The sequence below is a fragment of the Zalophus californianus genome, chromosome 2 (genome assembly GCF_009762305.2).
Source record: "Zalophus californianus isolate mZalCal1 chromosome 2, mZalCal1.pri.v2, whole genome shotgun sequence".
Taxonomy (NCBI): Eukaryota; Metazoa; Chordata; class Mammalia; order Carnivora; family Otariidae; genus Zalophus; species Zalophus californianus.
In genome coordinates this window covers 70,117,875-70,143,594 of record NC_045596.1, presented here as the reverse complement: position 1 = coordinate 70,143,594, position 25,720 = coordinate 70,117,875, and the positions used below count along the sequence as shown (strand labels likewise).

At 36.9% G+C, this 25,720-nt stretch overlaps 1 protein-coding gene across 17 annotated transcripts in view; it reads right to left on the bottom strand.

The window, feature by feature from the left end:
• PTPN13 (protein tyrosine phosphatase non-receptor type 13) overlaps window positions 1-25,720 on the bottom strand; it is a 204,841-nt gene that overhangs the window by 148,290 nt on the left and 30,831 nt on the right. For all 17 annotated transcript variants that reach the window (XM_027600513.2, XM_027600528.2, XM_027600529.2 and 14 more), the window contains exon 2: window positions 5,002-5,121. In XM_027600513.2, the coding sequence (XP_027456314.2) occupies window positions 5,002-5,116 (115 nt within the window). In that variant the 5' untranslated portion in view covers window positions 5,117-5,121. The remainder of the gene's footprint in view (window positions 1-5,001; window positions 5,122-25,720) is intronic.

The window sequence follows — 25,720 nt, the reverse complement described above, 5'->3', positions numbered from 1 at the left end:
CCCAGTACCCTGGGATCATGACCTGAGCCGAAGGCAAACGCCCAACGACTGAGCCACCCAGGCACCCCTGCCAACATTAATTCTTATAAGTCATTTAAACCGGCCCTTGTTCCCTTACCTCTAAAAATGATTAGGTGAAATGTGTTAAGAACTTTCCAGATCAAAGAGTTTGATTCCATAAATAAAAATATATATGTATTTGTGGTTCTGAGTTTATGTATTTCTTGTATGTTATTTTTCCTTTTCAGTAGCAAGAAAATTTCCCTGAAAGTATTTGTTTTTTTTTTAAAGATTTTATTTATTTATTTGAGAGAGAGAGAGAGCATGAGCAGGGAGGAAGGACAGAGGTCAAGGGAGAAGCAGACTCCCTGCTGAGCAGGGAGCCTGACGTGGGGCTCGATCCCAGGATGCTGGGATCATGAACTGGGCTGAAGGCAGACGCTTAACTGAGCCACCCAGGTGTCCTCCCTGGAAAGTATTTATTAATGAAAGCAATTGCACTAATAAAAAAAAGAAAAAAACTTATATTTCACTTAATTTTGATAATAAAATAAGACAATTCTCTAGTATGACTGTTTTCCAGAAAGGTATCCACAAATTCTACTTTTTAAAACACTTTTCAAGAAGTGAGGAACAGAGAAATTTGGTATTTGTCCCAGATATCTGTAGTAATTTGTTTTCATTCACGCATATAAGCAAGTGTTTACAATGAAATACCGCCAAAGGTGGCTATATGCCCTGCTCTCTGCAACCTTGTTCAAATTTGTTTCCCAAAAAGAATAAGAAATATAACAGTCTTCTTAATTTTCCAAGGATACTTGCTGTTAACTCTTTGAATGTTTTTAGACAGTAAATGTTGCTTGTTTTTTAGCACTTTATCAAAATGCTTTATTCTATTTTTAACTATTTAATTTACTAATTTCATTAATTATTATCTTATTTAATAAACAGGGAACCAGAAATGACTACATATAAAGGGATTTATATCCTTGCCTCAGTAAGGGAGATTATCTCTTTTCCTCTGATTAGTCATGAAGAGGCAAATTTAGCAACAACCAATCATCCACTCTAATATCTTAAAATCCCTCAGATTCAAAACACCTGTTTTCTGCAAAGAGCAACAGTTCCATAACTAAGGGGGAAAAAAAAAACCACACTGTTTTGGGGAACTAATACTGTAAAATAAATTTTCAAGGCACCAATAATTTCAGTTCTAAAGATGATCTAGAAAGCATATGAGAATGGCAGTGCTTTTTTATTACCTAGGAACACTCAGTTCTTGCATGAGTTCATCCATGATGTAAAAGCTAAATCTTAAATGAATATATATTTTCTGACATTAGCTATGCCTTCCAATCAATTAAAGTAGATTAAGAAGCATACAGTTAGAGTGTCATAATATGAAAGGACCCTTAATGAAATTCTTCCAGAACTTTTATTTCATTGGCCATTTTAATTTCCTAATTAAAAAAATAGGCAGGAAAAAAAAAGGGTCGGGGGAGGGCAGTGCCTGGGTGGCTCAGTCGGTTTTAAGTGTCTGCCTGAGGATCCGGAGCCCTGGGATTAAGCCCCACATGGAGCTGCGCATCCAGCTCCCTGCTCAGCAGGGAGTCTGCTTCTCCCTTTCCCTCTGCTCCTCCCCAGCTCATGCGCGCTCGCTTGCTCGCTCTCTCTCTCTCACAAATAAATAAAATCTTTAGAAGAAAATAGGCAAAAAAGTAAAATCCAGCTGTCTACTATTTACAAGTGATACCCAAATTTTAATACAGATGATTTGAAAGTAAAGGAGAAAAGGTACTAAGTTAATGGCAAGGAAAAGGAAACAGAGGTGGTAATATTTAAGAGCAGACTGCACAGAATTTAGGTCAATGAGTAGTAAAAAGGAAAAAAAGTTATTTTATATTGATAAAATATCCAGTCCATTTAAATTAGTCATTAGTCATTATATGTATCATACAAAATAGCATGAAAACACATGTTGGCAGTAGTAAGACAGGGAAAGACATTATTATAATGGGAAATTTTAACTATCCCTATGAATTCGACAAATATACAAACTAATATGGTTACAGAAAAATTTTAAAGTTACTAACATTAACAAGATTAATTTATATCCTAGAAATAGAAAATACATTCTTTTCAAATTCCCACAATTTTACAAAATAGACCATATACAAGGCCATAACAAAATCTTTAAAAATTATAAAAAGTAGTCATAGAGACTGCACATTTTAACAATCATAAGACAATAAAACTAAGAAACTTGTAATAAAAGGAGAACCAATTATCAGCACCACCATCATCTAAATGTGTGGAATTAGTTTTCAAAAAGTTCTGTATTTTTCCTTCTCTAAAAAGAAACTCCTTTAAATATGGTGTCTTTCAATAAGGTCGTGCTTAGATATCATTATCTATGACTAACAACCATAATAATTTTGTTTTAAAAAAGGCTAAAATTGCTGGGAGGCTCAAAAAGATGAAGAAACATCATTTTCTTGATTTGTGTTCAATGATCCCCCAGTGGAAATGCTTATTTCCAGCCTTGTATTCATAGGTGCTCATACTTGAACTTATATACTGCAAAAGACACAGGAGCCACGTACAAGTTCAAGAAGACAGGGGAAGAAACACCATCCATCAAACCAAAACTAAGGTTTATATAATAGACACAAAAAGACAAAACCAAGAGAAGAAAATACATTTTAGAAAAACAAACTTCTTAGAGACCATTGTATTTTACCTGCATTTCCACCCCTAACATTCCTACTGTTATTCATAAGGGTGTCTACTAGAAAACCAAGACCAACACCATTCATTCACAAACTAAGCAAGCTAATAATTGTTTTATTTCAATTTGTTATAATGGTCAGAAGAACTTGAGCCAAAAAGATACCATGTTATCAAACCAGGGAATGAAAATCTACAGAGATTTCAGATTAAAAAAAAAAATCAAATAAGCATAAATTTCCTCCAAATAAATACAAATTTCCAACTGTCAATTATAATAGTTGGTAATTTCCAGAATGCCAAAGAAGCCAAATTCAATTTCTCTATATTACTGATGCTTCCCTGTGAATTGGATTGAAGGTCTTATGGTATCCAGCTCCCATTGGACAGTGTTTAAGACCTAAATGCCTCACACTTCATTTTATAACATATCCAGTCTCTCCATTATAATGCGCCAATATGCTATGCAGTAATTGTATCTTAATGACAAGTACTTTACATTCAGACATTCAGTCTCTATTAACATTGCAAAATTTTAAAGAAGAAAAACCCTTAGGTATTTGCAGTGTGCCAGATACTTTGTATGAGTCATGGCCAGGGCAGTGATCCCGCCATTAGTATAATAAAAAGAGGTATTATTTCTCCCTCCTCTGAATGTCTGTAGGACTTACTGCTCCAATTATTTATTTGGCACAGGCTCTTGAAGTAGTAAACTCTTCACATGCATCTTGTTTGATTTAAGTGAATCCTTAAGGGCAACAGTTTCAACCTCTACTTACTGGGATCTTCCACACAAAACCTCACAGGCAACAGTTGTTTTCTTGAATATCAGACTGACTATTGTTAGCTAACTAAAGAACGCCACCAACATATCTTTCCTTCAACAACATCTTTGGAGCATGGTTACTGCTCTATACTCCAGAATGCCCATACTTCCAAATTTTCTGAAAAATGAAAATGAAGCAAACAAAGACAAGGTCTACTTAAAATACCTAGATTTAAGGTAAATGGCATTAGATTAAAATGAATAAATTTTCTTTAGGGCAATCCTAACTCTAATCAAAGATCTAAAAACACCTAGTTTATAGAAGAATTGGGAGGGCCCCAGCACTGTTTCAAATTCCTGTCCCTGGATTAGAAAACAAAAGCAATGACAACAAAGCTTTACCATCTGTCTCCAAACATTCTTCCTCTCTGCTCTAGACCTTCTTATACTCAATGAGTGGTCACCTCTACACCTTCCAAAAGGTTCCCATGGCTCATGGTCTTTAACTAACATTGTCTAAAACTTCTCTAACATGAATCAAAATATCCTTAAGGACTTGTTCAACACAAATTGCTGGGCTCTACCCCTAGAGTTTCGTATTCAGTAGGTCTAGTGGGGACCCACATTATTTGCATTTCTAACCAGTTTCAGGTAATGGTGATGCTACTCAACCAGAGACCATACTTTGAGAAACTATATTATATGCCCAAATCTTCCCCCATTTCTGTAATGTTTATTGTGTCTGATTAAATTTCTCAAATCAGTTTTAAAGTTTAATTCTTCTTTTAGATGAAGCTTGATTTCTTTACCTATTATTCTAAATAGGTGTTGGCCATGTGGGCTAAATGGCAAACACCATCTTCATGTGGAGCCTTTCAGTATAGTATTAAACGTTTTTGGACAAAGAGTGACTCCCTAACTTTTCTAGCTCCAAAATGCCAACAGTCATTTGGACCAGGTGATCATCTCTAAAGGAAAGCACCAAACTAGTTATTCAGTCTACATTATCCTAATTTAGCATTACAGGGATGCACATATTATTCTCTTTGCTGGGAACGTTTTCCCGTTCTCCTCCAGTTAACTTTTCTTCTTTCTTAGCTCAGAGGTGACTTATTCAGGGAACCTTCCTTTTCTTCCCCATGACTAGGTCAAATCCTATTAGGGGTTTTCACAGTCATTGAATCCTCTCCTTTGTAGCCCTTGTCATGGTTGCATTTTTTACATTTGCTTATATAAGTATTTTAACTAATAGCAATTTTCTGCACTGGATTACAAGCTCCAGAGCAGACAGGCAAATATTTTTGAACTGGATCACCATTATATTTTCAGCACCTAGCACAATATCAGGGACAAAGAAGATGTTCAAATGAAGGTAGACAAGATCTGAGCTTTTTTTGCCCAAAGAAAGATAAGAAAAAGTATTCCTTTCTTTACTCTGCTCCCTCATTTGTTTTTCAGCCACCTGATACTCAAACAAAAAAAAGCAAGAAAAAGACAAAAAGACTTACCTTTTCTGAATAATTCTTGGAGACTTTCAGCACTTTGATTTAATACAGCCCATATTTCTTCTTCCTGCAGAGGTCCACCCCGAACCTCCAGGGCCTCAGCTAGTGACACGTGCATATTACCTAAGAAACAAAGGTAACAGGTGGGCTACACATCAGCAACTTGTACTGCACGTGCAATAGTGGAAGTTCGACATCCGTGATGAGAGATTGAGGTTCCTGGCTACCTCATTTCTCAATATGGACTTCAATCTAGATATCATCCTACATCTTAAATGCATAGAGGATAAAGGGATTGGAGGGGAAAAAACCCTCAAAACAGCGACTTGCTCTAGCCCCGTAGGGTCAGCTTCAGAGCCTGAATCGGAAAACAGGTGGCGACTATTTCATGGGAGAAGACAGAGACTTCAAGGTCCCAGGAAGCAGCAAAATGCAGATGATAAAATCAAAACAGCCAGATTGAATAGAAGGCCTTTCAGATTATAGTTCTAGGCGTCATCCTATCCATCCCAGGTAGTAAGAGGACAGGAGCTCCTACGGCCACGATGCATGAAGCTAAAGTAAGATGGAACACATTTCTTCCATTCACTAATTGACTTCTCTATCTTTGACATATATAGTATAACTATAAATTTTGTACTGAAAGGACTTAAGTACTTCTAGACCCAGCTTTGCTGCCAACTTAGCATTTGCCCTTGGAAAAGTCATTTCACCTCTAAACCTCAGTTTTCCATCTGTGACATGGGAATAATAATAATAATGCCATTTTGGGGTTTATAATGGGGAAAAAGGGTATTCCTGTAAACATGCTTTGTAATCTAACTCTATAAAGGTTGAATTAATAAAAAATCAGAAGGGTGCCTTTGTGGGGACATTTCTGTAGGGTCAATTTTTTCAATGGCATTCAATTAAGTGGGTGATAGAATGACAAATTTTAAGGTTTTCTAATGGGGCACAATAATCCTACTTTCATCGTGAAAAGGGCGAATGCAGCTACTTAATATCATCATATATAAGGTTTCCTACACAGACATTTCTTGAAAAGAAAATTGCTCTTGATCACTAAGACTTCTCTACCTATCCCAGCCAATTTAAGTGTAACGTGCATAATATATGTCTCTTGGTAGGCAGAAGCAGATGGGTTTGGAAAAGAAGTGGAAAATGTTAAATGCTTGTTTTCTGTAATTATATCCTTCACTAAATTTTAAACTTAACCTATTAAAAAACAGCTGTTTCAGACAAAAGCTGACTTTGTTTACTCAACTAACAAAGATAGCTAATATTTTTTTAAATTTACATTTATGATACTTTAACCCAGACTGAAAAAAAGCAATTCCAGCTACAAATGAGGACAGCCATGTCTTGTTACTTTCCTTTTCAAATGTTTACTATAGCATTTTATGCTTAGTATCTGCCTTGAGGGGTGTGCACTTAAATGCACAATGTAGTAGTTAAAAGGGAAGATGCAAGATACTGCTTAGAAAAAGCCAAAGGCATTTTTACTTAGCTTGTACAGAACTGATTATTTATTCAGGCACCCCTCCCCCACAAAAAAACTGTTTCTTATGCACTTTATTAAATGATAGTACATTTAAAAAAAATAAGCTGCATTGCTTTTGAAGAGACATCTGAGTTATTACCTTCTACAGAAAACACTGCATGAAATTTGAAGTTTCAACAGTTGCATCAAGATACTATTAGCAATCAGATACCAACAGGATTTGTGAGAAAGTCTACCCTGTAGCAAATTTCCAAAGTAATATGCCTGAGAATACATATAAAGATAAAAAGAGTAGAGAGAAAATTGCATACGAAGAATTTCTTTGAAGATAGCTGTACTGATTTTCATGCCCCCACCAAAACAGGAGGGGTATAGTATAGGAAAGTGCCTTTGTTCGACCTCTAGCTGGTGAAAGAGGCCTCCATGGGACTCCTATGAGTGCTTCCCTGATATTAGGGATGCCATAGGGAGGACACCACAGACTGGTACCTGATACTTTAGGAATCTAAAGGTTTCTAAATCTAAAGGCTCCTAAAAATACTAAATACTTCTAAATCTAAAGGTTCTCACTCTGACACAGAAGCTAAAGAGGAGAGGGCACAAGAGATTCAGAGTGAGGAAGCATGCTGTATTCGGGATGGGAAGGTGTAAATAAGCAGGCCCACACAGAAGGCCAGCTTGGAGCTAGCAAAATCCTACCCAGACGATGAAAATGTTACAAAATTTAGGTTGTGGTAATGGTTGCACAACTCTGTGCCTATACTAAAAACCACTGAAGGTACATTTTAAAAGGGTAAATTTCATGATATGTCAATTATATCTCAGGAAAGGTATCTAAAACAAAACAAAACAAAAAAAACGACCCTACTCAGAGTACCTCTTGAGTTCCCAGAGAACCTCCAGGAGGGGGAAGGTGGGGGAAGGGGAGGAGAGATGAACAGGAAGGGTGAAGGGGTAGGAAGAGAAGGGGGAGAAGGAAGAGGAAGAAGAATTCAGCAGGGCTCATAGGAAGAATCATTTTTTAAAATGTCACAGGAAGTATAGCTCCAGTAAAGGTCTCTGAAGAACACACAAAAGTACACATAAGAGTCAGCCTTAAGAACATATCAAATTCAAAAACTTACAAGCCAGGTAAAAAAAATTGTTTGCCTCCTTACCTTTCTTCCTGCCCCCAGTTTAAATCCTGATGGGATCAGATAAAGCAACTTGCCAGTCGGTGAAGAGATAAGCAACAAAAAGAAAAGTCAAGCACACAGCCTCCCACCTATAGCTAATCGTAGCTAGGGGAGGGAATAGTTTTAGCTTTGAATGAAGACTGAAGTGTTGATTAATATACTGACTAGGCACTTTTAATTATGGAATTGACACTGTATTTTAAACTTGAGGGGCTGTAGTTATTAGTGACTGTAAGGAGAGAATTATGGACCTGAGTTTTTAATTTTTATTTATTTATTTTGAGAGAGAGAGAGTGTGGGGAGGGGGCAGAGGAGAGGGGAGAGAGAGAATGTTAAGCCAGCTTCATGCCCAGTGCAGAGACCAATGCCGGGGATTGATCTCACCACCCTGAGATCATGACCTGAGCCAAATTAAGTGTCAGGCACTTAACTGACTCGGACACCCAGGTGCCCCAGACCTGAATTTTTTATATAGAGGCAACAGAAGAACTTCTCTCATGGAAGGAAGGAAGGAAGGTGATGGACAAAATAAGTTGCTTATGATTATACCTTATGCACTGTAAAGAAAATGATCTGTATCACACACACAAAGTTTTAAATTTTAAGATACAGATTTTTACTTATTTTTAAAGAAATGGGTTTTTTAAAATATAATTATTTCCTATAAGAAAATGAGAAAGTAAAAGTAACTTACAACAGAATTTTTTCAGTGTTTGACTTTTCTATCTATAAAGATTACTAATTATACTTCTGTTGCTTGACTCCATCAGGCTTAATTATATTTTATTAATCCTCTTAATTTTTATTAAAAAGTTTTTGTCCATTCAGTGTAGTAGGATCTCTACGCATCTCTGGTTGGAGCTTGTTAGAACTCCAAAACATAGAGGGAACATTGTTTTCTAAAGCAATATTATCCAGCTAACAGAATAGATTTGATATTTACAACTTATAATTTGCTAGAAAAAAAAGACTTTAAGATTTTTAAAAACCGCATCACCCTTCTAATTGCCCAATCTCAAAACTTAATGTAATATTAAAGCAGCTTTCTAAAAATCAAACAACACTATACCTTCTAAATCGTCTATCACCATGTTTGGCAACTGCTTACCATCACCATCATTTTTTTCTGTTACTTTTATTCACCTTTACTATAGTTTTCCAGATCATTAGTTCTGAAAGGAAAGAGAAGACAAAGGAATGAAAGAAATGCAGAAGTAGAAGGATGAAAAAAAAGTGGAGAAAAAGAAGCTTGAAGTCAACCAACAGATCAGGGAAACAATTTGTCACGAAAATTCTTTTTTTTTATGATTTTTTTTTTTTAAATTTGACAGAGAGCGCGAGCACGCACACAAGCAGGGGAAGCAGTAGAGGGAGAGGAAGAAGCAGGCTCCCCAATGTGGGGCTTAATCCCATGACCCCTGGGATCATGACCTAAACTGAAGGCAGACACCTAACTGACTGAACCACCAAGGTGCCTCTGTCATGAAAATTCTTAAAAGTGTATTACTTCAGTTGTTTTCTTTAGGCACCGTACTAGATAACCTGGGGTACAGATGTATGACTGGAATTATTTTACTATCAAAGAGGTTCTGCTCTAAACTTAACCGTATTCTTCACTTTTGTTTCCTTGAGTATTGTTGGTTACATAAATAAGTTTAAGGGAAGACTTTCCAATAAGAAAAATTAATTATATTACATAACCAGAATCATTGTGTTTTTGGTTAACACAAGTATTAACTATAATGACCTTAAAACTGTGCCCAGTCAGACAAAGCCACAAAAGGATTCTAACAGATGTCATTTTAATCCTGAGAGATTTGTGTCACTCACAAATAGGAAGCACAGAAAAGTGACTCCAAAAAGAATGAAATAGTAAACAGATTAACTGAATCCAATCAAGTCATATAATAACCTGTCTGGGGGGTAGACTAATGAATTAGGTGTGTTTAAGTTGATTCTAAGGAAATAGGGCTGTAAGACTACCCTATTTTAGAACAAACAACTATAGAATAGAGCTCTGTGTGTGCCACTAGTTTTGGGCAAAGAGCCGCTCACCATCCTGGCTAAGGACATCTTTGGTCATTAAGAAACCATGAGTTGAGAAAGCAACCTCCAAAATTGTAAGTTATCTTTTAACCCAAAAAGATTCACAATAAAGTTTATAAAAAGTTTAAGAGAAACAAGCTCATATATTAGTTATTTTTGAAAACTAAAGAATCTGTGGGGTGCCTGGGAGGCTCAGTTGGCTAAGCATCTGACTCCTGATTTCAGCTGAGGTCATGATCTCAGGGTTGTGGGATTGAGCCCTGCACTGGGCTCCCTGCTGAGTGGGGTGTCTGCTTGAGATTCTCTCTCTGCCCCTCCCCCTGCTCATGTACACACTAAAATAAATAAATCCTAAAAAAAATAAAATTAAAGAATCTGTATATTTGGAATTTTAGCTGTTTCTAAACAGAAACAGGTCAGATAGAATAACAGATATACTCTGTGATGCCAATTTAAATAATATAATTGAGAAAATGAGTTCAGACTTATATTTTAAAATGTATAAAATGTCACTGAAACATCTAAGAGAACTTAAATCTTGGCATACTTACAAGTTTTCATTCATCAGATTTATTTAAATAGGAAGGTTTTTTTGGTCAGACAACTGAAATACCTTTTATTTTTAGATTTACTTATTTTAGAGGGAAAAGGAGAGCACAAGCAGGAGGGGTAGAGGGAGAGATAGAGAGACAATCTCAAATAGACTCTGAAATGAGCAAATCTGACACAGGACTCAATCTCACGGACCCCAAGATCACCACCGGAGCCAAAACCAAGAGTCAGACTCTCAGCTAACTGTGCCACCCAGGTGCTCGTGAAATACTTTTAAAAAGTTTACTCTTAATTATATGAGTGCAGTTTAAAATATTTAAGAAAATTTAATTAATAAAGTTTGAAAATGTGATTACACATCCAAAGAACTCCTTAAAAGTAACTATTAAAATCTTCTGCAAGTATAATAAAATAACTAAACTGACCATAGAAGCTTAAGAACTAGGTTTTAGAATTTTTAATAAAAAATTTAAAATAATTTTCAATAAGCTTTTCTGCATAAATTATACCTGAGTCCATTTTTTAAAAGGTTTATTTATTTTAGAAAGAGAGAGAGCACACGAGTGGGAGGGGCAGAGGAAGAGGGAGAGAGAATCTCAATCAGACTCTTCATTGAGCACGGAGCCGATGCAGGGCCGACATGGGGCTCAATCTCACAACCCTGAGACCAAGACCTGAGCGGAAATCAAGAGTTAGACGCTCAATGAACTGTACCACCCAGGCGCCCGAGAAGCCATTTTTTTTTTTTAAGTTAGGAGAAAATCAATTTGACAAAGTTTTCTTAGATACAATATCAAATGGAAAAGGGGACCATCTTACATGGTTGATGGGAATGCAAACTGGTGCAGCCACCCTGTAAAACAGTATGGAGGTTCCTCAAAAAGTTAAAACTATCCAATGATCCAGCAACTGTACTACTAGGTATTTATGCAAAGGATACAAAAATAGTGTTTTGAAGGGGCACATGCACCCCAATGTGTATAGCAGCAATGTCCACAATAGCCAAACTGGGAAAGAGCCCAGATATCCATCGACAGATGAATGGATAAAGAAGATGTGGTGTGTATACATATATATATATAATGGAATTATATATATATATATAATGGAATTTTATTTATTTATTTATATATATATATATATATATAATGGAATATTACTCAGCCATCAAAAAGAATGAAGTCTTGCCATTTGCAACAATGTGGATAGAGCTAGACAGTATAATGCTAAATGAAATAAGTCAGAGTGAGACAAATACTGTTATGATTTCACTCATGTGGAATTTAAGAAATAAAACAGAGAATCATAGGGAAGGCAGGGAAAAATAAAATAAGATGAAAACAGAGAGGGAGACAAACCATAAGAGACACCTAACTCTAGGAAACAAACGGAGGGTTGCTGAAGGCAGGTGGGAGGGATGGGGTAACTGGGTGATGGGCATTAAGGAGGACACTTGATGCAATGTACCGGGTATTGTATGCAACTGATGAGTCACTAAATTTTACCCCTAAAACCAAAAAAGATACAGTATCAAATGTGTGATCCATAAAATAAAAAAATGATAAATTAGAATCTATCAAAATTAAAACCTCTGCTCTTTGAAGAGAACTATTAAAAGAATGGAAAAAAGCCACATATTAAAGGAAAATATATGCTGATAAAAGATTTTTATCCAGAAAAATAATTATCTTCAGTAATGGGAAAACAATCCAATTTAAAAAAAATGGGCAAGAGATTTGAATAGACACTTCATCAGAGAAAGTATATGGATGTCAAACATATGAAAAGATGCTCAATGTCATTAGTCATTAGGAAAATGAAAATTAAAACAATGAGACACTGTTACATAGATATCAATGGCTAAAATGAAAAAGACTGCCTGAACTGAGTATTGACAGGATGTGGAGGAACTGGAACTTTCATACATTGCTAGTGGAAATGTAAAATGGTACCCCTTGGAAAAATATTTGTTAAAAGTTTCTTAAATTAAATATAAGCTTGCCATATGGTCTAGTCATTCCACTCCATGTTATTTACTCAGTAGAAATTTAAGCACATATCTATATGAAGACTTACATACAATCTTCATTGCAGCTTTGTTTGTAATAGCTGAAAACTGGAAACAAGCAAATGTCTACCAACAGGTGAATGGATAAATTTTAGTATATTTCCACAATGGATTATTAATCAGCAATAAAAAGGAATGAACTTTTACTGATACATGCAACAATATGCATCTCAAAATAATTATGCTAAGTAAAGGAAACTAGACAAAAAAAGTACATGATTTATGATTACATATGTACAAAATAATAGAAAATGCAAATGAATCTATAGTTAGAGAAAGCAGTTCAGTTAGCCTGAGGATGTCATTGCTCTGTGGAGAAGCATGTGGGAGTGATTATAAAGGGACATGAGAAAATGTTTGGGGATGATGGTTATGTTCATTACCTTTATTGTGAGGATGGTTTCACAGATGCATACATATTTCATAACTTACCAAATTGTATACTTTGAATATGTATAGTTTATTATATATCTCAATAATGCATCAATAACACTGTTTAAAAGAGAAAAAACTAAACTCGACAAAAGCGAGACAGCATTGCTTTTCTTTGTCCCACGAAGCTGTCTGAATTTTGTTATTGTCAGAAGGAATCAAGCCCCACCTTCAGGTAACACATGCTTTAAAAAAAAAAAAAAGACTTGTTTTCTAAAAGTTAACTTCTCCCATTAAAAAAAAAAATCTATAAAACTACAAAAACCAAAATCTATGGCTAAAGTCTAAGATCTTCCCTCCTCAAACAGCCAAAGCATATCTAAGATGCCATATAACTTAGATGTTAGTAAAATTAGAATTTGTGCATTGATAACACATCTTTTTAAGAACCCATTATTCAAGATAGCAATCCCTTGTTTTTCTCTCAACTAATTTTATAAGCATTTAAACCCAAAATGATAATCACAATAATTAGAGGACACATCAAATAACATGAAATTATTTCTACCTTTTAACTACTGATCCAGAATGGCTGACACCAAGACAGATATATTCAAAGTAGAAACAATAAAAGCACTATTATAACTCTAGAAGACTAAAAGCTAATCTCCCTAAATAAATACATACATTACAGTTTCTTTCCATTAGGGTGTAGGAATCGATAGATCAGGTAGTGGGGAAAATCATTATTGCCTAATATAGTTAGGAAAGATTAAGGAAGAATTGGGATTTTTTTTAGGAGGAAAAGAGATAAAACTCAGTGAAGTTTTAATTGGATGTTGCCTCAAGATAGAAAACAGCATGTGTCTAAACATTTTTATTGAAGTTGGAGCAATGCTTAATACTTGTCAACTTTTCCATTTTACTTTTCCAGTGAGAGAAGAGAAACTAAAACAAACACAAATCTAAATTGCCTTTCTGGGCCTCTGGCTCATGTCAACCACTTATCTAAATAGAAATCATATATGCCTGTTCCCTGCTTTCAAAGACAGCTTCAAAAAACCAGAAGGAAAAACTCTGGAATTCTTTACTCTCTATGTATCATTTAAACTTAGGAGAAAAGTAAAATGGAGAGGAAAATCACTAATTTCACATGCTACATTTCTCCTCACCAACTGGGAAGTACAGAAAGTAGTGTTATGGTAGAATTTCAGTTTTGAGTATTGTCTTTCTACATCACCCCTCCTCCACACCCACTGACTTTTGCTAAGATCATTGCTTCAGAGTACTCACTCGTCTTCCTGAAGAAATGTAGACTTAAAATGTATCAGAGGGGGCAACCACTAAAGGAAACATAAAGGAAGCATAAAAGACTAAGATAAAAATTCATATTTGTCCTTTATATCATAATAAACAAATTAGTGTGGTAGGCAGAACTTTGAGACTGCCCTGAACATTCCTTTCATGTTGTGAATGGCCTATGTGGGGGCACACAGCAAAGACCAAGGGGTAGTCTCTAGAAGCTGACAGTGTACTCCAGCCAACAACCAGCAAGAAAATAGTCCTGCAATCACAAGGAACTGAATTCTAACAACCAGTGAGCATGGCATAGGATTCTGAAGTCTCAAAAGATACTGTAGTCCCAACTGACACTTTGATTTCAGTCTGGTTAGATCCTGAAAAGGGGAACCAGCTAATCTACACCCAGTCTCCTGACCAACAAGAAATGTAAAATCATAAATTTGTGTTGCTTTAAGATGCTAAATTTTAAGATGATAATTTGTTACAATCGAAAACTAGAAAACTAATACGGATTTTTGTACCTGAACCTGGGATGCTGCATTGACAATAAAAACCTGAGCGCAGTTTGAAATTGGATATGAGAATTTTGAGAAGCGTGACAGGGAAAGTCTAACTTGCCTTGAATAGATTTTTTAATAGACATCTGGACCTTAATCTAGATGCTGCTGGTAAGGACTCAGAAGGAAATGAGGAACATGTAACAGGAGTACCTTAGAGATATTGCAGGTTCAGTTTCAGACCACCACAAGAAAGTGAGTATTGAAATTAAGCAAGTCAAATGAAATTTTTGGTTTCCCAGGGCAGATAAATTATGTTTACACTATAATCTACTAAGCATGCAATAGCATTATGTTTTAAAAAAAAACCACTGTATATACCTTAACTTAAAAACTTTAATGCTAAACAATTTTTTTTAGAGATTTTATTCATTTATTTGACAGAGAGAGAGAGAGAGAGAGAGAGCGAGCAAGAGCAGGAACAAGCAGGGGGAGTGGGAGAGGGAGAAGCACACCCCCTGCCAAGCAGGGAGCCCGATGTGGGACTTGATCCCAGGACCCTGGGATCATGACCTGGGCCGAAGGCAGATGGTTAACGATTGAGCCACCCAGGTGCCCAGTGCTAAACAATTCTAACTGCCATCTAAGCTTTTTTTTTTTTTTTTTTTTTTTAAAGATTTTATTTATTTATTTATTTGAGAGAGAGAATGAGAGACAGAGAGCATGAGAGGGAAGAGGGTCAGAGGGAGAAGCAGACTCCCCGCTGAGCAGGGAGCCCGATGTGGGACTCGATCCCGGGACTCCGGGATCATGACCTGAGCCGAAGGCAGTTGCTTAACCAACTGAGCCACCCAGGCACCCTGCCATCTAAGCTTTCAGTGAGTTGTCCTCTTTTTGCTGGTGGAGGGTCTTACCTTGATGCTGATGACTGCTAACTGATCACGGTGGTGGTTGCTACAGGCTGGGGTGGCTGCGGTAATTTCTTAAAATAAGACAACAGTGAAGATGCCACACTGATGGACTCTTCCATAAATGATTTCTTTGTACATGCAATGGTATTTGACAGCATTGCACCCATAGTAGAACTTCTTTAAAAACTGGATATGGGGCGCCTGGGTGGCTCAGTCGGGTAAGCATCCAATTCTTCATTTCTGCTCGGGTCATGATCTTAGGGTCATGAGATGGAGCCCACCGTTGGGCTCCACGTTCAGCTGGGAGTCTCTCCATCTTACTGCCCTTCCACCTCTCCAATGCGAGCAAGCGAGCTCTCAAATAAATAAATAGATCTTTAAAAATAAATAAATAAAATAAAATAAAAACTGGAGTCAATCCTCTCAACCCTGCTGCTGCTTTATCAACTAAGTTAATATTATTTGTAGTATTCCAAATTCTTTGCTGTCATGTAGACAATCTTCACAGCACTTGCACCAGGAGTAGATCTGATCTCAAGAAAACACGTTCTTAGCTCATCCATAAGAAACAACTCTTCATCTGTTAGTTTTATCATGAGATTGTAGCAATTCAGTTACATCTTCAGGCACCACTTTTGATTCTAGTTCTCCTGCTATTTCTATCATATCTGTAGTTACTTCCTCTGCTTGCACTCCTCAAAGTCATCCATCATCTGAGGCTCAGAATCCTATGCTAAAGTCAACTTCTTCCGAAAAGTCCTATTAATGTTGGTATAGTTACCTCTTCCCATGAATCATAAATGGTTTTTTTTTTAAGATTTTTATTTATTTATTGAGAGAGAGAGAGAATGGTAGAGAGAGAGCATGAGATGGAGGAAGGTCAGAGGGAGAAGCAGACTCCCTGCTGAGCAGGGAGCCCGACGCGGGACTCGATCCTGGGACCCCAGGATCATGACCTGAGCCGAAGGCAGTCGCTTAACCAACTGAGCCACCCAGGCACCCGAATCATAAATGTTTTTAATGACATCCAGAAAGGTGAATACTTTCCAGAAGGCTTTCAATGTATTTTTCACAGGTCCATCAGAGGAATCAATATCTATAGCAGCTATAAGCCTTACAAAATGTACTTCTTAAATAGAAAGTCACAAATAGTCCTTGATTTATGGGCTGCAAAATGTATGTTGTGTCAGCAGGCATGAAAACAACATTAATCTTATACATGTCCATCAGAGCTCTTAGGTGACCAGGTGCATTGTCAATGAGCAGTGATATTTTGAAAGGTATCCTTTTTCCTGAGCAAGTAGGTCTCAACAATAGGCTTAAATACTCAGTAAACCATGTTACAAACAGATTTGTTGTCATCCAGGCTTTGTTGCTCCATTGAGGTACAGGCAGATTAGATTTCACATAATTTTTAAGGGCCCTAGGAATTTCAGAATGGCCAACGAGTATAGGCTTCAAGCGACTGTCACCAGCTGCCCTACCCCTAACAAGAGAGTCATAGCCTGTCCTTTGAAGCTTTGAAGCCAGGCATTAACTTTTCCTCTCTAAGCTATCAAAGTCCTAGCCATCTAGGACTGACAGACTTCCAATAGAAGGCTGTTTGATCTACACTGAAAACCTGTTTACCGATGGCTTCATTAATCATCTTAGATCTTCTGGATAACTTGCTGCAGCTTCTACATCAGCACCTGTTCCTTCACTTTGACTTTTATGTTATAGGGACGGCTTCTTTCCTTAAACCTCATGAAATAACCTCTGCTAGCTTCCAACTTTTCTTCCGCAGACTCCTCACCACTCTCCACTTTCAGAAAACTGAAGAGAATTGGGGCGATGTTCTGGATTAGTTCCCTATCCAGGCAACTAAAACTTTCTCCATATCAGCAATAAGGCTGTTTCACTTTCTTCTTATTGCTGTGTTCACTAGGTAGCACTTTTATTTTCCTTCAAGAACTTTTCCTTTGCATTTACAACTTGGTTAACTGTTTGGCACAAGAGACCTAGCTTTTGGCCTATCTTGGCTTTTGATTTCAAGTGAGAGACATGACTTTTCCTTTCAGTTGAACACTTGAAGGCCATTGTAGGTTTTTTTTTTTTAATATTTTATTTATTTTTATTTATTTGACAGAGAGACAACGAGAGAGGGAACACAAGCAGGGGGAGTGGGAGAGGGAGAAGCAGACTTCCCGTGGAGCAGGGAGCCTGATGCGGGGCTCGATCCCAGAACCCTGGGATCATGACCTGAGCCGAAGGCAGAGGCTTAATGACTGAGCCACCCAAGTGCCCCTGTAGGGTTGCTGATTAGCCTAATTTCAGTATTGCTCTGTCTCAGGGAATAGGGAAGTCTGAGGAGACGGACAGAGACGAGGGAACAGTCAGAGTACATGCAACATTTATTGATTACATTCACCATTTTATTTTTCATTTTTATTTTTTTTAAGATTTTTATTTATTTGACAGAGAGAGACACAGCGAGAGAGGGAACATAAGCAGGGGGAGTGGGAGAAGGAGAAGCAGGCCTCCCGCTGAGCAGGGAGCCTGATGCGGGGCTCGATCCCAGGACCCTGAGATCATGACCTGAGCCGAAGGCAGATGCTTAATGACTGAGCCACCCAGGCGCCCCATACATTCACCATTTTATATTGGCACAATTTGTGGCATACCAAAACAATTACAATAGTAAAATCAAAGCTTATTGATCAAAGCACTGCAACAAAATAATCAAAAATTTGAAATCTACAAAAGCAGATACTGTTGGAAAAATGGCACTGGTGAACTGGTTCAAGGCAGGGTTGCCACAAACCTTCAACTTGTTAAGAAAAAAAAAAAGTCGTATCGGCAAAGTATAATAAAATGAAGTGCAATAAAATGGAGTATGCCTGTGTTGGAAACTGAAATAAGGGGGATCCTTCTTATGTAGTAGCAGAAAGCTTGGCAACATTGTATCCTATAAGTTATATGGAAAGCGGAACTTACCAGTGATATAACTGGATATATAGCTAAGGACATTTCCAAGTGATGTGTTGAAGGTGCTGTCTGGTTCACTTTTGTCCTTTGTAGTAAAATCCAAGAGGGGAGAGAGAAATTGAGGAAATAGCTAAAAAGGAAAGGAAGCAGGCCTAGATGATTCCTAAAATACCCAGCCTCTCCAGATAACAAAAGATGCTAAAAATAAAAAAATGGCTGACAAAAGCACAGTAGAGAAAAAAGATGACCCTTTTAAAGATTTTATTTATTTGAGAGAATGAGTGAGCATGCACATTGACTGTGAGCAAGGGGGAGGGGCAGAGTGAGGGGGAGGGGCAGAGTGAAGGAGAGGGACAAGCAGACTCCACATGAGCAGCAAGCCCCACGTGGGGCTCAATCTCACAACCCTGAGATCATGACCTGAGCCAAAATCAAGAGTCGGAGGCTTACCTGAGTCACCCAGGTGCCCCAAAAGATGACTAACTGATAAAATTTCAGAAAGATCAAAAGGCCAAAGGTTTAGTCACATAAAGTACCCTTTCAATATTTTAAGGGCCTCTAGTAAACTTTGGAGTTGTCCCTTAGCCATCTCAGCAGGAGGCAGACAGAAAAAGCATTATTTCATTTCTTGAAAAAACTGCAAATATTTTTGTCTAATGTAGTGAATCCCTGTGAAATCCACTCAAAATCCAGAATTTGAGAAAATTGTTTCAGCATAAACACTACCAGTTTGAGCTAAAAGGAAACAGAGGGAATATAAAATGGAAAGAAGCTGTTGGACTCCTCCCAAATGCCACCGGCAGAAAAGAAGTCTGATAAAACTAAGCAACTGCAAACACGCTACCTTCCTAGAAAAGGAAGAATTTTTTAGAAGGTGGAACCAAGACTGGGAGGGCAGAGTTGAGACCCATGGAGGTCTGTTCCTAGGCTTTGAAACCTAACCCAAACCCAGCTGGAGTTTGCCAACATGGATTTCAGAACTGCTATGGACCAGTGACTCCTTTTTTTAACTTTCCATTCTGTCCTTGCCTGTTTTGAACCATAATGTCCACAACCATTTTATGTTGGGACACTCTTTAATTTTACAGGTTCACAGAGGACACACAGGAACCTCACCTACATCTAACATAGATGATTAAAATAAGACTTTGGACTTTGAGTGGATGCTTTAATAGCATGAGAACCCTGGGAACCATGGGAACAGGTGGATTTTGCTTCTGTGTATGTAAAGGGTGGGGGCCAGAGGATAGACTGTGGTAGGCATAAGTCTAAGGTGAATTCTGCCCCTCTGGTATACCAGACCCATATAATCCCCTCCGCTCGAGTGTGGGCAGGACCTATCAGTATCAAAGGATAGTTGCTCAGTTGACTAAGTTATGTTAAAGAAGACTCCACTGGAGCAGGTTGTTTTGTTTTAAAGATTTTATTTATTTATTTGACGGAGAGCACAAACAGAGGGAGCCGCAGAGGAAGAGGGAGAAACAGGCTCCCCACTGAGCAGAGATCCTCATGTGGGGCTCAATCCCAGGATCCTGGGATCATGACCTGAGCCAAAGGCAGACGCTTCAATGACCGAGCCACCCACGTGCCCACTTCATGTTTTAATTAACAAAGCAATTTGCACTGAGGTGCCTTTGGGATGTAATGTTAGATGGTCCAGAAGGGTTGACCAAAGCTCATGCTACTCCAAAATGAAATACTAACGTACGCAAGACAAACAGTGACAGTCTATTAAAGAGATTCCTATTTTCCTGATTTTCTACCATTTAGCATTTTCATAATCAAGCAATAGTCCACTTATGATCTAACTGATAAGAACCTGGCTATCAGAGGTGTTAGAAAGCAGAAGGGAAGAATCACTACCTATACAGCAAATACTAGAATAATGAAGATGAAAGTGATGTCTATCTTCTCCTCTTGTCCTTTCTTACAAATCTATTAAATCTAAAAGGTTTGGGTAAATTTATACTGTGATAAAATAAAGTAGCAGGAGTCATTCTATATTAATGTGGACCAAAATCAACTTTGATTCTAGAGAAAATAAATGAAAAGACTAAGCCCAAACAACTTCACAAATCACAGGTGAAGCATAATAAATCTAATCGAAATCCAGTACTTCCAACAATTTCAACTTAATAGAGGTAGTAAAATTTCTACTTAAACTGCTCTCTTCTAAAAATGATTTTGATATTACCAATTTCCACTCTGAAATGTTTTATATAATACTTCAATCTTAAAAATAATAAATTCAATGAATCTAAACCAAATCTAAAACACTAAGCTGTGACACAGAGATATTCATATTAAATGCTGTTGTTCATTATGTCATTTTCATATTATTTTACATAATATTATGATTAATTAAATTAGATTGCTTAAAGTTTAAGTAGTAACATGACTTGCAAGAACTCATGAATTTAATTTCCAGCTAACTCTATAAAGATGTATTTCTCAAAGTGGAGTTTTTATATCTACAATTTTAATTTAATTAACTACACAGTTCTCTTGTGTTAACTGTCATAAATAAGAATGACTAATATGCACAACAATGGAGACCTTTTTACACAAGAAAAAGGAATTCTGGCTTATAGACAAATGACAAAATCACTTTGGGATAAATTGTGCAAAATTACTGCTAATGTTTTACAGATTAGAACTGGAATAATATGCTCCACTACAATTCACTTGTCAAAATTCTGGCTTTAATTTCTGATTATATCACATCATCTCTTCTAACTCTAATCAGTGCCACTCAGTGTCAGAATTTTTACTCATATAATCTCCATCCATTCTCATAAAGCTAGTGTTCTCTATATCCAGTTTTCACTGGAGAATGCACCTGCTACCAAGACTTAACCTAATCACGTTAGAGCAATTTATTCCTAAACCTAGCTCCAGCCTTGAGATAGCCTTGTTCTAAATACTAGATTTTCAATTTTAACTATGTATTGTCCCATTTTCCCCTGGATAGATACTGCCCTCTGAAATCAAATTCAATAACTCTAAAGCCTAAAAAAGTCTTTTTCCCCAAATTAGCCACTCTTAACTGTTCCAAACAGATAATGGGACCACCATTCCTCCAGCAGCCAGGCTTAAGGTCCTGTTTGTCTTTTCTCCTCCCTTTCCCCTTCGTCTTGTCACCAAAAACTTGCTTATCCACTCTGAATCTCTCCCAAATTTATCTTTCTTTCAAGTCTCATTTTTCCTACCATCCATTCTTTCCCCTCATTTTGTATATATACATACTTTTGAATTTTTTAAAAAACAGTGATTATTCTGTAAATATGCTTCTGTGACTTGTTTTCTTCACTCCAAAATATTTTGTGAGAGTCATCCATGTTCATTTGTGTTGCTTATTCACTTTCACTACTGATTAGGATTCCATTGTTGGAATTTGGATTGTTTCTAGCTTTTTGCTAACAAAAATAATGTTGCGATGAACATTTTGTATGCATGATAATTGAGTAGAGCACATCTTTGACACTTAGATAAAGCCAAGTTTCTTTTTTTTTTTTAAGATTTTATTTATTTATTTGTCAGAGAGAGAGAGCACAAGCAGGGGGAGTGGCAGGCAGAGGGAGAAGCAGGCTCCTCGCTGAGCAGGGAGCCCAATGCAAGACTCCTGGGATCATGACCCAAGCCAAAGGCAGACGCTCTGAGCTACCCAGATGTCCCTGATTATACTTTTAAAGTCTAATTTTTTTCACTCATCTAGACTCCCATCATTAGAAACAGATGAATTACATTCACAACAAATAGGTAAGGTTTTTTTAGCCTCCATTTGTTTACTTTAAAAAGGACTTTATGTATTTATTTAGTTAATACCCAAGACTCCATAAGCCTGCATTGTATGATTCTCTCTCAAAACTGCAGTCTGTTTTTGAAGTTACTCTTATTAACACTAGCCCAAAAATATATAAGGTAAAATAAATGATAAAAAATAATACTTATAATTTATGTTCAGACTATAGGTCTATAGGTGTGGAATAGGGCAACTGCCCTAGTTTGCATACTGTACCAGTTTAAAGATCAATTCAACAGAAATGTACTCCATTGTGTGGTAATTACCCAATGCATAATTCAGGAGAAAATAAAATGACCGAATGACAGGCTTGCAGTATTAACTCAAATGACCTTTTGGAGACAAAGCAAAAATTTTAGGAAGGAATAGTGTTTCTCTAAGGTTCTGTCTGTTATGAATTCCATTGTAAATGATGAACTACAGAATGTATTAAGGTCAATTAAAATATATTAAGGGGGGGCGCCTGGCTGACTAGTCTATAAAACATGAGACTCTTGATCTCTGGCTTAAGTGTGAGCCCCATGTTGGGTGTAGATTACTTAAAAAAAAATCTGGAAAAAAAAATGTATTAAGGACAGAACTCCTGGGGCACAGGGGTGGTTCAGTCGGTTAAGTATCTGCCTTCAGCTCAGGTCATGATCCTAGAGTCCTGGGATCAAGCCCCGATTAGGCTCCCTGCTCAGCGGGAAGCCTGCTTCTCCCTCTCCCTCTTGCCTGCTTCTCCTCCTGTTTCTGCTCTCTGTCTCTCTCTGTGAAATAAATAAATAAAATCTTAAAAAAAAACAAAACAGAACTCCTACCACATCTAATATCGCTAGTTGGATTATAACCACTGACTTTTATTAGAAAAAGGAGGAAAGAAAGAAGCAGGAGAGGAATGGGGAGAAAGGAGAAGATTAGTGACAAAGGAACAACATCAAAAGAATGAGAAAGAAAAAGAAAAAAAATCTAGCTTCACTTTAACTCATGTCTATTTAAGTATAGGTTCCCAACCATTTATGAGAAACTCTGGACCAGCTGTGTTTTCATAATGAGAGTTTCTCAGATTTTAGAAAACTAATGCTGTGCTTCTACTGTATATTATGAAACGTTTCCAGCAAAGGTCTGGATTAGCATCCAGTAGCCCAATACATAAACATTTCTGTGGCAAACTTACTAATAGTCACACTAAGCTAGATAAATAAAAACTATAAATAGTCTCAAGTCAAGTCAGGTTTTGTCACCAAAAAAGCTCAGGTTACTTTTGCCTTCAAATAAGTTACAAAAATGTTTTCACTTTTTCTGAAATTGCAGATAAGGGACTGCAAACATAAATTTCGTTAAAGAGGCTCACTAGCTTTATAAGAAATTCTATCTTAGGGAGCACTTTGGCATAATCCTAGGGACTTGAGAATGGAATTGAACCCAATTACAATTTATATGGTAAAGTCAAGTTTATATTTAAGGACTATTTTTTTGAAAGTGGAGATTAAAATTTTTAAAAAATTAAATATTCCCTTGCCTATGGTGAATGTAAGAGTTTTCGGTCCACTAATTGTTAAAGTGATCACACCCCTAACAAAGGACTTTCTGCTTACATTCATGGCTTGCAGTGTGAACCCCATATGTGTACCCCAGGCCAAGCTTTGTTTGCCTTCTGAGTATAAGGCATTCAATAAGCCAGTGAGAGAGTAGAAGTACAAGATCCAGTCAGAGGTAGTGGGTAGTCTACAGGACAGAAGGTTACATTGTAAATCTGTGTTTTAGGGATAAATAGGAGAGGCTTCCTGAGACAATAAATATATAAAGAGGGAAATCTTCAACAGTAATCAATTAGTTGTAAACACTCAGGTAATTAGAGGGAAGCAGAGCTGGGGCTACAAAGTAGTAACAGTTTTTGACATTTATTTATTTTTTTAAAGATTTTATTTGTTTGATAGAGAGACACAGCGAGAGGGGGAACACAAGCAGGGGGAGAGGGAGATACAGAAGCAGGCTTCCTGTGGAGCAGGGAGCCCAATGCGGGGCTCGATCCCAGGACCCTGGGATCATGACCTGAGCCAAAGGCAGACGCTTAACTGACTGAGCCACCCAGGCACCCCCTTGACATTTATTTCTAAACTTACTTCCAAAATAGTGACTTTATCTGTTTGAGAAGATCTAAGGGTATCTGCAGACGGCTAGGTCTCCAGTAATCTGGGTTGTTGAAATAAGACTTAAACAATGGCATCTGATTAATGAGCACAGTGGTAAGTTAATTATGTTCTGTGTTTATTACTTAAGGAGAATGTGACTCAATATATATGATTCAATATATTTTCTGGGGTTTGTTATTTATATTATATCATGTGTAATATTCATGACATCCTAGCCTAAATGGATGGAAACTCTCAAAATCACCTCTGTTGTACTATGTAAATAAAATATTTCATGTATCTAAATGGATGAAATATCTGGGCATGTTCTCAACTTTTAGTCCCTCCTGCAACAGTCCCACTTTCATTTTTAGAGGTATTAGGGCACTACACAAATACTGCAAAAGATCATTTCAACACAGGGCTCAAGAGGTACAGTTTTCTATCTTACACACACTAAATTATTGACACTGTTCTAAAATGAAGTATGTTTATTCCCTTTAGTCTTGTAAGAACCTCACAAGTTACAGAATATACTTTTCTCCTTGAGGCAAACTGCAAACAAACAAACAAAACCAAAACAAACAAAATGAGAAAGGTTTCACTTTTGAAATGAGCTAATTGGCAGACTGAGTATATTACCAGGAGAGTTACCTCTGTAACAGTTCTGTTCAGTAACACAGGAAAGTATTATATTACCTCAACAATTCCATGAGGTAGGTACTATGATTATTTCATGTTACAAGTGAGGAGTTGAGGCACAGAGATTAAATAATTGGCCCAGGATTATGCAGCTAGTACATTGTGGAGCTAGGATGTGAACTTCAGCACTATAAATATCTTCACCTGAAAATGGGGATTGCTGAGTTAGTACATGCAATAGTCTTTGAAAATGTGCCTGGCACATAATAATTGCTTAATAAGTATTAGCTATTATTTTTAAAAATTAGATTACTGAGATCCCAATGAAGAAATTTAAAAAGAAACTGGATTTTTCAATCTTTCTGGCAACTCAGATGGAATTTTGATAAAGAAAAGGGGAATGTAGGCTGCATTTTTATAAGGAAACAAGCCTGAAATGGTCTTAACTACAGATAAGAAAGAAAATTCATGCTCTTTGATCTTTTAAATATTTAATACAGGGGAAATTTTAAAGAAGAAAAAGGCATTGCTGGCTGTTTTAGTAAGCAAACATGCTTAAACTCCATATAGAGATAGAGAAGAGAGACAATTCTGGAAGCCTTCCATATCCTAAGGCCTTTCACTTCTTAGGAGGCGTGGAAAGAGGGCAGTGGAGAAGAGACCCAAATACAACTCTTACCACCATATTACATTTCCATATTTCTAAATGTCTTTTCTACATCTCTTGATTATTACATTTGGCATACAGTGCGGATTTTCTTTTTTAAGATTTT